At 45.2% G+C, this 16,224-nt stretch overlaps 1 protein-coding gene across 1 annotated transcript in view; it reads left to right on the top strand.

Annotated features, from left to right (window-relative positions):
• The first annotated feature begins 1,587 nt into the window (after positions 1–1,587).
• Positions 1,588–16,224, top strand: part of Polr1b (RNA polymerase I subunit B) — a 27,482-nt gene continuing 12,845 nt past the window's right edge. The window contains exons 1-10 of the mRNA XM_071601815.1: positions 1,588–1,798; positions 3,460–3,627; positions 3,870–4,016; positions 4,596–4,728; positions 6,946–7,082; positions 7,777–8,000; positions 8,900–9,071; positions 12,209–12,380; positions 13,080–13,361; positions 15,356–15,489. Of these exons, the coding sequence (XP_071457916.1) occupies positions 1,622–1,798; positions 3,460–3,627; positions 3,870–4,016; positions 4,596–4,728; positions 6,946–7,082; positions 7,777–8,000; positions 8,900–9,071; positions 12,209–12,380; positions 13,080–13,361; positions 15,356–15,489 (1,746 nt within the window). The 5' untranslated portion in view covers positions 1,588–1,621. The remainder of the gene's footprint in view (positions 1,799–3,459; positions 3,628–3,869; positions 4,017–4,595; positions 4,729–6,945; positions 7,083–7,776; positions 8,001–8,899; positions 9,072–12,208; positions 12,381–13,079; positions 13,362–15,355; positions 15,490–16,224) is intronic.

The raw sequence follows: 16,224 nt of genomic DNA, 5'->3' as shown, positions 1-16,224 counted from the left end.
TTGTAATACCTAAGAGAACTGAAAACACACATAACAAAAACTTGTGCACTGATATTCACAGCAGCATTTCATAATAGCCAAACAGTAGAATCAACTCAAATGTCATCAACTAATGAATGAATAAACAAAATGTACATCCACAACAATGAGTTATTATTCAACCATGAAAGGAAAACTGTGACATCAATGAACCTTGAAAACAGTGGAGAGACAGTGAGGATGGTCAATTCTTCCAATTTGTATTCTGAAGGGGACAGAGAAATGATGGGGTAGCTGAAAAGAGAAAGGGATCTGTGAGTAGTTTTAAGAGCTTTTCTGGCCTTTTTGTGTGCTGATGGGAATGATGGCCCCTGCAAGAATCCCTTTATTCTCCTGCCTTTCAGGAGTCCTTGACTAGAGGAAGGGTTTCCTAGAAGGAGCAGAGGCACTGTGAAGGAGGGGAGGCAGGACCTAGGTTATAGCTGCACATCTGGGTAGATCTGTCGGTGTTGAGAACTAGGCTTAGAAGGTAACTCCTCTGAAAGTCATATAGGAATGGAAATGAACAGCTGTTGTGACTTGAATATCAAGTCTCCCCCAAAGGCTTCTGTGTTGAATGCTTAGTCCCCAATGCAGCAATGTCCAGAGGGAAGGAAGGCTCTTGGGAAGTGATTGGACCTCATCAATGGGATCAACCCATTGAGGGAATCAGCTATGTCTTTATTAGGTGGGAACTAGTTGGAGGGGATGGCTTTGAGGACATGCCCTTGAGGACTATATCTTACTACCTTTCTGTTTCCTGGCTGCCATGAGATGAACGTTTTCCTCTTCCATGCCCTTCCACCACGATGGGCCTTTACTTCAGGCCCAAAGTAATGGAGGCAGTGGACAGGACTTCTGAAACCAGGAGCCCAAACAGATCATTCCCTCTCTAGGCTGTCCCCCTCCCCCCAGGTCCTGCGCCACAGCCACAAAATGCTGACTAACCCGCTAGCAGAACTAGGAAGAGGGGAGGCTAACACCAGGGAATCTGCATTCCCAAAGGGCGGGAGCACGCTTTGAGGGGCGAGGGGTCAGCTCACTGGCTGCATTTCGGTGGCGGCCTCCCAAGTGTGCAAAGGTGGAAGCTGGCCACGCCTTCACTTTAGACGTGCGCAGTACGGTGTGCAGCGGCTGCACCACGCACTGACACGCGCGCGAGGCCCAAGGACGATGAGTCCACGTGGACGCCCTCTTCCCCGGCCCGTGGCTTCGGTCCAGAAGAAGGGCAGGGTCAGCCCGGGCCGCCTCTGCTTGGGTTCCAGTGACGAGCTGGCTGACGGTAACGGTTGACTCTCGCATGATGGCCCAGGGTCGGGCTCGAGGGAAGACAGCGCTACTCCGCACTCCCAACCCACGGGCAGCGGGACCGCCCCCACCGCCAGCGTTCTCCGCAGAAGCGGACTGGGGCCGGTCCGTCCTGCTCTGGCTCCGTGCAGTTCCGGCCGCCCATTCGCGCTGCGGTTTTGTTTGCACACCGACCCCATAAAGCTGCCGGACCGAGCCGGGCAGAGCTGTCGGAAACTACACTTCCCGGCAGGCCGCGGGGCCGGCCATTGCTCCCGCGCCGCGGAGCCGCCGCTGGTGTGGGGCGTGAGGCGGCATGGATCCCGGCGGCCGGTGGCGTGGCCTGCCCAGCGGGCCTAGCCTGAGGCATCTCACCGACCCCTCTTACGGGGTCCCTCCCGAGCAGCAGAAGGCGGCGCTGCAGGAGCTGACGCGGGCGCACGTGGAGTCTTTCAACTACGCCGTGCGCGAGGGGCTCAGCCACGCGGTGCAGGTGCGCGGCGGCCTCCCGGCGCCGGGGCTGCGCCCGGCCGAGCTCGCGGTGCCGGGGGACCTGGGCGGCAGCGGGCGGGCGGCCCGGGAGAGGGAGGTGCGGGCGGCGCCGGCCGAGGCCGCGGAGCAGCCGCTAGACACGTGCGCCTCGCCGTGCGGCGGACGCGGCGCCGGCTTCCTCCTGCCGCGGTTCCACTCACTGGGGAAGGTGGGTTCGGGGTGTCTGGGCTGAGCCGTGGCGGCGAGCCGTGGTTGCTTGTAGGACGGTTCCTGGGAGCTGGGGGAGCGGAGAGGTGCCCACCTGGGGGTGCTTTCCATCATTCAAGTCGCACGCGCCTTCCTAATCCTGGCTTCTGCAAAAGCGCCTCAAAAGGCTTGAGCTGATCCGTAGGTGGAGCTCCTTCAGTTTTCGTGTCTTGGAGGTCCGATTAGACGGGTATGAGGAAATACAAAGGAGTCCTAATGACTGGTCTAGACCGCAGGGGTTGCGGAGCACAGGTGAGGATGGCGGGGAGAGGATCTCCAGGCACCAGGCCCTGAAGGTAAGGAAGAGGCAGTAGCTCTTGCGTTTGAGCGTTTGGACCACTGGACAAGTGGGGACCCGAAAGTACTCAGTGGTTTGGGAATTGCTCTGCCAAGAGAAGTCAGGTTTGTATGAGTTCAAGGGAAGAGGAGAGTGCCTTTCCTCCAGGATCCACAGACTTAGGGGACACTGCCCTGTGGTGGTGTTGTCAGATTTACATGGAGAGGGTTAGAATGTAGAGAGCTTTGATGGCTGGTCTGATGCTTATAAATAATATGGGAGCCCAGGGGATTTCTTTGAAGGTGAATACTCCTTAATCTTCTAATTCAGTATTTGGAGTGACTTTTTAGATCATAGCTATTGTGAATGATGAGAACTGACTATTTATACAGTTCGGCTGTGGTTTGAGAAAGCAAATCTCATCTGTTTTTTTAAACTACTTTAAATATGAAATATGTTATAAACTTGATTTTTAAATAAAATATTAATTTCTAACATAATACCAGCTTTGGGTAAAAATTTAGAAAAGGTTGCTCAAACTCACATGAGGGTGGAGAACCTTTGCGTTTTATTCTAAATTTAGGCTAGGAAGTTGCTCATAATTACTGTGCAGGAGAGCTGAGTGGTGCTTCTTCCTCAGAAGAAGAGCAAAGCTTTTCCCAGGGACTGCTGCAGAGTCGCAACTGCTATAGAAGGGTAACCACCGTTACTTTTGCATGGCTCTGGCTTCAGCCTGAGGTTGCCACGGAGTAAAATGTGCAAGTGTGAGCTCAAGGAAGGGCACTAGAGTGTCCCGTCCTGATCAGAAGGATGTTTCCTTTTCCTTGCCCTATTAGCAGTCCCATTTGTTCTGCCGTGCAGAGAACAAAAGTAAGGAAGGTAGGCACTTACTTGGTTCAGAGAATAGGAGCTCTTTCACTGCTGTGCCCCAAAGCCTACACAGAATCTGACACAAACAGTGCAGGATCAGAAAATACTTAATGTACTCAGAAGAGGTATGAGTGGAGTATCCTATTTAGATGTGTCGTTATTGGCATTTAGGCATTGCTGCTTATAGAACACAGGGGAGTTGAAAGTCTTAGAGAAAAAGTGCCTTGGAAATGCAGGCAGTTCGTTTAATAGTATGAATTGTATTTCAGGATATACCTTCCTTTGACTTTGCTTTCAAAGATGAGCGTATCTCTCTTACTATTGTGGATGCTGTCATCAGTCCACCCACAGTTCCAAAAGGGACCATCTGCAAAGAGCTCAACGTTTATCCAGCTGAATGCCGGGGCCGAAGGAGTACCTACCGTGGGAAGCTGACAGTGAGTATTAATGACAGTGCGTGGTGCTCCCTTCATTTTTTAAAAAAGGACTTGATTCCTAGTAAGGTTTATATAAAGAGATGTCATCTAAGATATCATCTAGATGTCATCTAAGAGATCCCATCTTCTAAATCAAAAGCATAAAATCATTTAATTGTTTTCCTCTTCCCCACTCTTAAAATACTAATTTGTTTCTCCAGATCCAGATATTATAACTAATTTTTCCTCTTGTTTTCATTTAGGCTGATATCAGCTGGGCAGTGAATGGAATCTCAAAAGGAATCATCAAGCAGTTTCTTGGCTATGTTCCCATCATGGTGAAGTCCAAGCTTTGCAACTTATACAGCCTTTCTCCTCCAGCCCTCATTGAGCACCACGAGGAGGCAGAGGTAATCACAGGGTCCAGGCTGTGGGACAGTAGCCAGCCTGGGTTGGGAGTGAGAAGACAGGGAGTTGTTGGCAAGAGCCAGTTTTTCTGTCTCAGCTCTGGACGTAAAATGGTCAATGTTATCTCATCTGCATACTGCGTATGGCCCTTGACGACTGTCAACTAAGACGGTATCGGAAAAGTGGCTCCACAGTTAGAGCCACACTGAGGGAAGAATTGATGGGTTTTCCCCTAATTTTCTTCTTCCTTCCTCCTCTTCTTTTTCTCTTCTTCTTCTTCTTCCTCTTCCTCTTCCTTTTCTTTCTTCTCCTGGAAATTGAACCCAGAGCCTTGGACATGCTAAGCATACACCCTGCTGCTGAGCTACACTCCCAACCTTAATTTTCTGAATGAAAATTCCCTTGTGTCCCTGGGCCTTTCTAAAGTACTTAATAAGACCACGTCCTCTCTGTTTTCAAGGGATCTGTTGTCCCTTTCACCTATGTGCACCTCTTCTGCATAGTGCACTGCATCTGGCTAGAAATAAGGTTTGTGTTCACAATTAGTTGTGTACCTTTGTTTAACAGATTCTCTTTGGTAGGAAATGGGAGGCTATTTTATAATCAACGGCATTGAAAAAGTCATCCGAATGTTAATTATGCCTCGGAGAAATTTCCCCATTGCAATGGTAAGACCAAAGTGGAAAAGCAGAGGGCCTGGCTATACTCAGTTTGGTAAGTTTGAGTGACCATTGGGATTTTTTTTTTTTAAAGAAACGTTTAAAACTCATTTTTAAAAAAGTATATGCATCTATGTAGAGTTGTTAATATTTTTCTCTTACATAATTTTTTTTTGTTTTTCTATTAGTAATATCTATATTAAGATTCATAATGGGGAGGAGGAAATGGAGAGAGATTGATCAAAGGGTACAGATGTTTATAAGATAAGTTCTGGTGCTAACGTTTAACATGGTGACTGCTAATAATACTGTATTGTTTACTTGAAATTTGACAATGCAGTAGATCAAAGTGTCATGGCCCCATAGGTACACACATACACACAGGTGGAGACCTGGGTGATGAATGATGTTTTAATCAGTTTATATTAGTCATTAGTATACAGGTATTCCTCTGCTTAGGATGGGGTGCTGTTTTGATAAACCCATCCTAGGTTGAAACTTAGGGACTGATGATACAGCTCAGTGGTGGAGCGCTTTCCTAACATGTATAAGGCCCTGAGTTCAGTCCCTGGCACTGGAAACACTTTATGCACCTAAGCTACCCAATATCATAGCTGAGCGTTGCCTAGCCCACCTTAAACATGTTCAGAACACTGATGTTAGCCTGCAGGTAGGCAAGATCATCTCGACACAGAGTTTATTTTATACAGTGTTGGTTGTCTTATGTACACACACTTGAGCTTTTTTGTGGATATGGTGGGATGTGAAAATACAAAACACAGTGCCCCAAACACCCGCAACAGACTACATTGTAGCCTATCTGCTGCTTTCCAACATCACAAGAGAGTACCATACAGCATTGGAGCCTGGGCAAAGATCAGAAATCAGAAATGGCTGGGCATGGTGGTGCACATCTGTAATCCCAGTGGCTTGGGAGGCTCAGGAAGGAGGACTGCAAGTTCAAAGCCAGTCTCAACAACTTAGTGAGACCCTATCTCAAAATTAAAACTATAAAGGGGATGTGGCTTAGTGGTTAAGCATTTCTGAGTTCATTTCCTGGTACCCAAAAAAATAAAAAATGGAAGTATGAATGGGGTATGGCTTTTGTACCATGGTAAAATAGAAAAAAGTCACAGCCTATCAGTGGGGTCATCTGTCTATCAATCATTTTAATATGTACAGTTTTTAATCAATTATGTATTTTAAGAATTAAAATAACATCTGATAAAACATTTTATATCGGGAAAACTACTTTCTGTGTTTTAAAGCTGAAAGACTGTTTATGTGTTTGTTACTGGATGTAAAGATAAAGACTGGCCTCGCTTGGTCATGGGGTGGGGTCGGGGGCAAGTGCCTTGGAGGTCTTTGATTCCAGCTGCCTTGGCATTCCCCTCTTGGTCTCTGAAAGCCTCCTGACCTGTTTGAGCACTCTTTGTGACTGTGCCTGGCTTCACAGGACAGCGTATGGCATTCTTTGGCAGTCCTAACAGTTAACATGATTTATCCTTATAAATGAGATAAAAGTCAGTCTTTTAATTGTCATCATACATATGGCAGCTAGAAAAAAAAAAACCAGTATCTCCGTGTGTCAGAATGTCTAGCTGTTTATTTTGTTCAGTTGATGTGGTTTGTCTTAGCAACCCTTGTGTTAAGCTGACAAGCTCTGCTTTTCTGTGTTGAGTTGTTGGGTCAGGCCGTCATCTCTGTCAGACTCTGTAGGGTGGTGGGGTTCGCTGCACTGACAGCCCTGTTCTGCAAAGTGCAGGAACTAAAACATGCTCAGTAGGATGTAGGCTCTGGCCTGGAAAGAAACTTGGAAGTTTGGTTAAATTCTTTGCTTTGGTTATTTTACATCACTGTTTCACATCCTAGAAGATTTTGTACTCCAGAGGACATTTGGTAAAGTCTTGAAGACGTTTTTGGTTGTCATTCTTGGATACACTTAGTGATTTGGCTTGAATTATACCTAAAAGAATAAAATAATTCAGAGAAAAATCTTTGAAGAAATTATGGTCTTACAAGTTTCTGGTATTTTCTGTTTATTTCTTTTTTTTTTTTTTTTTTTTTTTTTCTTTTTTTTTAAGAGAGAGTGAGAGAGAGAGAGAGAGAGAGAGAGAGAGAGAATTTTTTAATATTTATTTTTCAGTTCTTGGCGGACACGACATCTTTGTTTGTATGTGGTGCTGAGGATCGAACCTGGGCCGCACGCATGCCAGGCGAGCGCGCTACCGCTTAAGCCACATCCCCAGCCCCTTTCTGTTTATTTCAATAGGAGTTTCAATGCACTGTGTGAAGGGAGAACATTCTGCAGTCAATATGAACCTTCACTACCTGGAAAATGGCACAGTTATGTTGAACTTCATTTACCGGAAAGAGCTGTTCTTTCTTCCTTTGGGATTTGCACTTAAGGTATGATTTGTGCAAGTTTTCTTTTTATTATGAGGAGACTCATCTGAAGCAGTATCCTGTGCAGATCGGGTAGGTTCTCTTTGTCAGGTGCAAGCTGTGCCAGTTATCTACTGCCTCCATAACAAATCGCCTCCAAATTCCATAGCTTAAATGTCAGTAAACATATCTCCCACAATTTCTGTGAGTTGGGAGTTTAGGAGTGAGTTGACTGGGCACTTCTGGCTTGGGGGTGTCAAGAACTTGCAGTGAGATGTCAGCATGGGTGGCAGTCACTTTGAAGGCTTCACCAGGGCTAGTGAGTTGGTACTGGCTGTTGGCAGGAGGTCTCAGTTCCTCTCACCCATCTTCCCCCAGATAGTTAGCCAAGAAGACAAGGCAGAAGCCAGTGCCCTTCGCGACTCAGCCTGGGGAGTCTACAGCATCTTTCTTGCCATAGTGTTTGGGTCACTTAGTATGGGAGGAAACTGTACAAATTTGTGATTATCAGGAGGTGAGGATCACTGGGAGCATCTTGGTGTCCAGCTATCATATAAAAAATGCATTATTTTGCAGAATTTACTTCATTTCAGCAATAATGGAGTGCTGATTTTTCTTGGTTATTAAAGTCATTAGAGGAGTGAATTGTAACTAAACAATAAAATATTTGTGTTATTATTGGCAAAGGATTAAAAAGAAACTTTCTTTTCCATTCTAGGCACTTGTCAGCTTTTCTGATTATCAGATTTTTCAAGAGCTCATCAAAGGGAAAGAGGATGACTCTTTCTTTAGGAACTCTGTGTCTCAGATGTTGAGGATAGTAATGGAAGAGGGTTGTTCCACACAGAAACAGGTCCTTAACTACCTGGGGGAATGCTTCAGAGTGAAACTCAGTCTTCCTGACTGGTACTCCAATGAACAGGCGGCGGAGTTCTTGTTCAAGTATGTGTGCTTGGCTTGTGTATGGGGGTGAAGGGCTGGGAGGAGGGTGTTAGGGGTCTTTGAGTGGAGTACGGATTGTGCTGGGAGTCACCTGGGGGTCAGAGCGAAGCTGGGGTGGAATCAGGCCCCGCTGCTATGGGCCAGCTTTGTCTGTGGCCGTCCTCACCCTTCTTCTTATGGTCACTTCAGTTCACTTTGTTGTACTTCTTTTGTTTTGAAATAATTACAGACTTCAGAACATCGTCCAAATAGCACATTGAACACTGTAGTCACTAAAGCAGTTCAAATTTTAGACATTTGCTTGATTTCTTTGTACCTGGATGCACTTGTTGAGGGTGTCCTGTCAATCGGTTTCCCCACAGCAAGAACTTCGTCTTCTGTGACTACTGGTAGCTATTAGAGGAGCCCAGCTCTGGAGTAGTACTGTCTGGTAAGGAGCCACATGTTGAGCCTTACAGATGTGGCCAGTACAGGAGGAACTGAATTCTTAATTTAATTTAGTTTTAATTAAATTTAAATAGCCACGTTGGCCAGCACAGTTCTAGACTTTATGAGGATATTCTGCTCTTTTGTTAAGGTTGCTAGTAAAGATGAAACGTAATTTTTTGTAGGAAGGAGTTTTAAGTAAACAAGAATTTGGGCATGGTGGTGCATGCTTATAATCCTGGCAACTCGGGAAGCTGAGGTAGGGGAATTACAAGTTCGAGGCCAGCCAATTTAGCAGGAGCCTGTCTCAGTAAGAAGGACTGGGGATGTAGCTCAGTGGTAAGATGCCTCTAGGTTCAATCTCTAGTACCTACCAAAAGGAAAAGTGAACATGAATGAGGGACCTGGTAAGAGGGACATTAAGTGGCATTTGCAGCTGAATTGTTTGAAGCTTTTACTTTTCTATTTTACAGCCAGTGCATCTGCATCCACTTGAAATCCAGTACTGAAAAGTTTTATGTACTTTGTCTCATGACCCGGAAGCTCTTTGCTTTAGCCAAAGGAGAGTGCATGGAGGAGAATCCTGATAGTTTGGTGAATCAAGAAGTCCTTACACCTGGCCAGCTGTTTCTTATGTTTTTGAAGGTAAATCCATGCTGCTCTCACCCTGGACCACTTGTGCCACTCAGGGAACAGTATGGTATGTTTCCTGCGTGTTTATGATTCCTGGTTTTGGTATCTGCAGAGTCTTCCTTTTTGTGTGTTCAGCAGTGAGGATTAATCAAAAATCCTAGCTTATACCAAGTTCAGAGATTTGTTTACTATCTTTTGTAGAGTGTAAAAACAACACCAGATCTTGATCATAACATTGATGATATAGTATAAATGGCCTGTATGCATACATATAGTTAATTTGCAGATTCTCGTTATTTGCAGATTCTGTGTATTCAAATTCACGACTTGCTGAAGTGATTTGCAGCACCAGGATCAGTACCCAGCTCTTCCTTAGCTGCTCACAGATATGGGCACGGAGGCCCCTCATCCTTATGTTCCCAGCTGAGGTTGAAGAAGGCTGTGGCTGCCTTCTCTCAGCTGTCATAGTGTAAACAAGGGTCTTTGTGAGTTCTACCAAGTGCAGGTTTTCACATTTTTATGGGTGCCTGTGTGCACGCTGTGCCTTTTAGAAGGGCCTATAGTGGTGAAGTCCTGTCTGGTTCTCCTGAAAGTAAGAAGGCTATGCTCTGCCTCTGAACCCACATTAACGTTGGAGAAGCAACTGTATGTATTAAATAAGATTTCTTGCAACAGACACACATGTAAAATAAGGTGTTGTGTACTGACCAGTTGCAGAAGTGTTTTGACCAGAGACTGGCAGGAACCAAGCCCTGTGTCTTTTTGTCTTTGGAGTAGGGCCAGCACTTGCTAGTTGTGTGTTCACAGTGGTGGCCCAGAACATGAACATGCCAGACTTGATGTCGCTGTATACAGTAAGACTTGGCTGGTATAGAAGTGATTCCATAGGAAAGTCAGTTCCATAGCATTTTATGTTTTGCATATTATCCCTAAAAAGATTTAGTCTAGAAGGTAATGTTGTGTATTGGAAGATGGAGAGGGCTAAAGTTGAAAAAAAAAAGAAATATCCTGATTCCTCCTCATCTAGATGATAATTCTTACTGGAAGGTAATTGTTTTTGTTTTTGTCTTTTCTGTTCATAAAATTGGATTGAAAAATTTTAGCACCCTGGAATTTCCCTGATAAAAATCTAAATCAGAAGTTTGTTGTTGTGTGGCCTATCAGGTAAAGGCTAAGGTGCATTTCCCGCTACATCCTTGCAGTGAAGTTCGGGGTTCGTCTTATCCCCGAGCTGACTGTGTGTCTTCAGAAGCAAGATATTAGTAGGGTGACCTTTGTCAGCAACAGGGGAGTATCTGATTTCCTTACCTTTCACTAGCTCTGTTTAAGCTTCCAAACCTTGAATATGAGATGTGAAAACTGTCTTTAGAAGATACCTGACAATGCCAGGCATGCACAATGATGCACACCATGGCGCACACCTGTAATCCCAGTGGCTCAGTAGGCTGAGACAGAAGGATCACAAGTTCAAAGCCAGCCTCAGCAACACCGAGGTACTAAGCAGAGACCCTATCTCTAAATAAAATAGGGCTGGGGATGGGGCTCAGTGGTCAAGTGCTCCTGAGTTAAATCTCCAATACTTAAAAAAACAAAAAAAACGAAGAAGATACCTGTCAGTGACTTGAGGAATTGACTTCTCTAGCCATTGCACTGAGTGTTGCCACAGAGATCCGGGCGCTCTGTGGGTCAGTGGGATTGGTTCTGAGGGCTGAGTGACGGGAGTGGAAGCACTGACTGCTCCCTTTCTGCCCCTTGGAGCAGGTCAGGTAGACTCTGCTCACCGTCCCCTGTGGTTTCTCTTTCCCTGCCTCCGGCATGGTCTCATCATCACCACGTTACACCTTTCAGAGAGGCTGGGGAGCACCACAGGAAGGCCGCCTAGGGGGTTGCTCACTTCTGCTGCTCATGCTGAAGTGTGCAGGCTGCCCATGTGAGTCCCTGACCCTATCTGTAGTTCCAGCTCCAGAAAGTACCAGAAAAAGTCAGTTGGCAGCCATACCTGACCTGACTTGCAGGAGGCTGTGTGGTGTCTTCTGTCCTCCGAGTGACTGTGTGTGTACATAGAGATGTGTTTGATGGCAAGTCAGGGCCCCAGTGTTGGGCTTTGCATGCCTCACACACCTGTCAGCTTTCTGGAGATATCTGCAGAATTCTGGGTTCTGAAGTAAATTTGGCCAAGGGTTTTCAGTGCTCCTGTCACACTCCACTCCCTGGAGGGGGCTTGTGTGAGGCATGAACAAACATGCACAGTGCCAGCTGCTGGTGTGTGCCCGCAAGTGCTTGTTCCCAGATTCAACCACTGCACAGGGTGTGCAGGAAGACATCCCATCGGCATAGTCATGTGTCAGATCTTAGAAAGGAAAGATAATGAGCAGTCAGTCCTCTGAGGGAGGAGAGAGCATAGCTCTTTATTCTTCAGGCCCAAGAGCTTTTGCCCAGCCTCTGACTAGCATCTCAGTGGCTTTCTTTCCTCTTCTGGCTTTTTGTCTTTGGCTGCTCTTTGATTGTATTTCAGATTTACAGAAGACAGTGTCAGCCTTCCCTCCTGGCCTGTCACTGTCTTGGATGTTGGATCTAATTTGGGGACCTTGTGCTCTTGGCTGTATTTCTTCTTGGGAACACAGTGATTGTTGTTTTGGTCTCAAAGCTTGTGGTTGAGTGTTCTGACTGCTTGATAAGAGCATTTAGATGTAAAGCTTATCTATGGTCAAACATCAGTGTGGATGGTTTAGAACAGTGTTCTGCCCCCCCTTGACCCCCCCCACATGCAATGCTTTGCTTCACTACCCGTGTCCATGGACTAGATGTGTGCTTGGTTGCAATGACTGAGGGATACTCCAGCAGGCCAGGGGTGCTGCTGAGCACCCTGCGGTGCTCAGGACAACCTCCACCTCGGTCTCCAGCCCCAGGGTTGGTAGTGCTGAGGAAGAAACCCTGGTCTAGATGAGTTGTGTCTTCTCTCTTAAGAAATGCCTGGCCTCCAGCAGGATGTTGAAAAGCTGTTTTTAAGGTTTATGGTTTACATTTTCATGTAATGTGTATAAATTAATGGACTGTTACTGATTGTACAGATGATATGTGAGTGAATATGGAATTTGTGATAATTAAATCATTTACTGTTTGAAATTTGAATTTTCTTCTTCTTTCAGGAAAAAATGGAAGCTTGGTTAGTGTCTATTAAAATAGCTTTAGATAAGAAGGCTCAGAAGACTGATGTGTCCATAAACTCTGAAAATTTGATGAAGATTTTCAGTATGGGAACAGACCTTACAAGACCATTTGAATATCTTCTTGCTACTGGGAATCTGCGTTCAAAAACAGGTGAAATTAAATAGTTAGGCTTTACTTTAGTTATGTTTTTCAAATATTTGCATAGTGTAGGTTTATATGTAACTGAGGAAGTTTTTTTTTTTTTTTTTAAGTAAACTTCTCACTTTCACTCAAGACAGATTTTGTTTTATGATAAATTTTGACAAGTGTCGGCCTGAAGGGCTTTAGATGGGTGTCTGTGTGGCTTACATCCTAGTGGGTACCTCCTTGCCTTAGGTGTCTCAGGAGGACGACCTAGTGGGAGGCCTGGAAGGACTGCTGTGGGCCCATCCCTGGACCAAGGGCATGGAATGACCTGGGAAGCGGAAGAAGCTGTAATAGGGACCTAGCAATCTGCTTTTTATAAACAGGTGCTATTGCTGCAGGTTCTCATTGGCATGCTGGCAGTGCTCATGTATTCCCAGTGTGCTTAGATGAATGTACTTACTGGTGGTTCCATTATCATTCAGTGTTCTCCACAGAGGAGGGCATGGTGGAGGGGATAGGCAGCCAGCTGCGGCAATACAATTTCTGAATCCTAAGGACTTTCAAAGTTATTTTCTGTTTCTACTTATCAGGATGAATAGAGTGAATGTTAAAATGACCCATTTGCTCTGTAGAATTTGCTGAGGTTTTGACATCAAAGCCTCAGAAGTGGACCCTTTTTTGGAAAAGTCAGGCCTGTTTTTGAGTGACTTTTGTTTTATTAAGGTCTTGGCTTCCTGCAAGATTCTGGACTTTGTGTTGTGGCTGACAAGCTGAACTTCATACGCTATCTCTCCCATTTCCGCTGTGTGCACAGAGGGGCTGCTTTTGCCAAGATGAGGACCACCACTGTACGTAGGCTGCTGCCAGAGTCCTGGGGCTTCCTTTGCCCCGTGCACACCCCAGATGGGGCGCCCTGTGGTCTGATGAACCACCTAACTGCCACGTGTGAGGTCGTCACGCAGCTTGTGTATACAACATCTCTTCCAACTCTGCTCTGCAGCTTAGGTATGAGGGTTTGGGTTGTTAACACATGCAAACCATTAAGGCAAAATTCTTTTTCACTGCTCCATGCAGGAGTGGGTCTATATTCTTGGTTTCTTTACAGAGGATCGAATGCATTCTTTGAAAATGAAAACAAGGAAAATTAAAAGTTGTAGATTTTTTTTTAAACTTAAAAAAGAAGTTAAAAATTTGAAATAGATCAATGTGGATATTGAAAGCAGAGAAGGTATTATGTAACTTTTGGGGGCTCTTTCTCTGTATTTGTTGGTGGACCGTTGCATCTCTAGGTAGCAAACAGTGCTGATCGTAGGAAGACAGTTAAAAAGGAGGCTGTCCTCTGTTCCCTGCTATCATCAGATAAGTAACCTCCATTCCTGGTAGCCCAGCAGTTGCTGTCTCTGTTTTGCCTGGAACATGCTCCTCCTCTTCCAGGTTTGATACTGAACTTGAAGTTGACCTTCACAGGTACAGATAGCAGCCTTTTCTTTGGATGTTAATACATTCTCCTGTTCTGGGTTTCTCTGGCTGTGATTGAGAAACCAAAAGTGTTTTGTCTCTGGTGGTTGGTGGTGCGTAAACTAATGTTCATACAGTTCAGGTGATGGATGTTCTTAGGCAACCCAAAAGGGTCAAGACATTGCTGCATAAAAGTATCTCTCCCAATTAGAGTGACTTGTAAGAGAGAGCCCCAGGGGAAGTTTTCAAGAAGTAGTCAAGATGCAAAAGGTAGAAGCTGGGGCTGGGGCTGGGGCTCAGTGGGGCTGGGGCTCAGTGGGGCTGTGGCTCAGTGGTAAAGCGCTTGCCTTGCATGAGTGAGGCACTGGGTTCGATCCTCAGCACCACATAAAAATAAATAAAGATACTGTGTGTTCGTCTACAACTAATATATATATATATATCTTAAAAAAAAAAAAAAACAGAATCAGTGTAATTTGCACTTTTGCCCTCTGTGAGGAAAAGAATAATTGTGTATACCACCAGTGATTTATAAAGTGTCAAAGTCCAGGAGAAGGTAGAAAGGAAGAAGAAAAATGTGGAGAGGCAGAAGATGTCTCCACAGCAGAGGAAGGGTGGGAGGGTAATGTGCTCTAACCCTGGGGAAGAAGACTGGATAAAAGAGGCAAACTACTTTCTGTAGGAAGTATTGATATGACAGATGAAGCAGCATGGGCAACTATGACAGTCAGGAAAACAGTGCCTTCAGAAGTAGTCGAAGAGGGTCTTGGTTTTACTTAATTACAGTCGATTCTCATTATTTGCAGTACTTGTGCCTGTAAATTACTTGCCAACACTGAATTACAAATGGTGGATCCCTGTTCTGAATGTCTGCCTTCCATCCCCTGAATCTAGCCCTGGGCTCATAGCCAGCCGCACTGTAACGTGTGTATCTAACACGTGTTTTCTCTATAAGGCGTATTATAGCTGCCTTGCGCTTAGGGACACTGGACAGCATTTCGGCACTGCACATGAGGGCCATTTAAAGCAATGAAATCACCAGCAAAAAGCACAGGAATGCAAAAAGTGTAGCTTTGAACAGGACATTTGATAGTGTGAGCTGGGACAATAAAGCAGAAGGTGTGTATGAAGTGACTCAAATTTTTTGTTGCATGACAATTGAAATTACCCCTGGTATTAATTTTGTAGTTAGAAATAAAATGTGGCAAGTAGGAAATATACAGATACCAGTCTGCAGATAATGAGGATCTACTATAATTAGGCTATTTTGGGAAAAGTTAATATACTTCCATGGCTCAGAAATCAGCATGTAAGAAGTTACACAGTGGACAACCTTCTGGACACTCTCCCTGGCTAGTCTACTCACAGGCACAGTTCCTAGTGTCGCCCACATATTTCCTGACGTGATTTATGCTGTAATACAAAAATACCTCTTTAGAGGCAGGATGATTAGATAGCTCAACTGATGAAGTCCTTGTCAAGCCTGGCGGGGATTAAGTAAAACTCTCTGCATTCATCATTCTGTGTGCTGTCTTCACCAGGGGTCACTCCCGTTGATGGAGCACCACATCGACCCTACAGCGAGTGCTACCCTGTCCTGCTGGATGGCCTCATGGTGGGCTGGGTGGATAAGGATCTTGCTCCTGGCATCGCAGATTCTCTCCGACGGTTTAAGGTGATTTTGAATTCTTATGCCCCTTGACTTTAGGTTTGTGGGTTTTTTCTGGTTGATGAGGTAGCCCCAGGGCAGTATGGAACCATCCACTGTCAGGGGTGAAAGCTAATTCTAAAAGTGCCTGGAATCTTGCCTTGTATCGACCTTACAGGTTCAGGTCGGTGACAGATACCTAACTCGCATGCAGTTTTTGCTGGTTTCATTGAGGCCTCAGTCTGCTTGTGTTAACAAATTTTAACTTTAAGAGTACCACCGTTTACTGTGTACAGAATCCCTGCAATTGGGATTATATGTTACTTTCCTGGGGTTGTACCTGGGATATCATTTCAGGAAGCACATAATGTTGGTTTGTTCTGTGGAAAGGTTAATTTTAATTCTTATTAGGTTGTATAATAGTAACTATATAATGACTACCAAGTGGTTTGTGGAGAGGCAGTTGAAACGTACATGAAGGCCCTTTTTCCCCATCCAGTTGTCACCAAGTGGTCGATGTTCTTGGCTGCTTTGCACTGTGGCGCTGGAGGTTCTCTGCAGAGTTCAGGGTTTGCTGGTTTGCTGAGTGCTCTTTCCTAACTCTGTTGCTTGTTCTGTTTATACGTTGCTATTCTGTGTTTATTTACATCAACATAGATTCATAAATGCCTGTTTTATTTCATGGGCATTCTGTTGCTAGGGGTTTTTTTCCCCCCGGTGCTGGGGAGTGAACTTGGGGTGTGTGTATGCTAAGTAAGTCCT

The sequence above is a fragment of the Marmota flaviventris genome, chromosome 14 (assembly GCF_047511675.1).
Source record: "Marmota flaviventris isolate mMarFla1 chromosome 14, mMarFla1.hap1, whole genome shotgun sequence".
In the NCBI taxonomy this organism is placed as follows: Eukaryota; Metazoa; Chordata; class Mammalia; order Rodentia; family Sciuridae; genus Marmota; species Marmota flaviventris.
The sequence above is the reverse complement of the archived record's forward strand: the minus strand, read 5'-3'. Positions and strand labels throughout refer to the sequence as shown.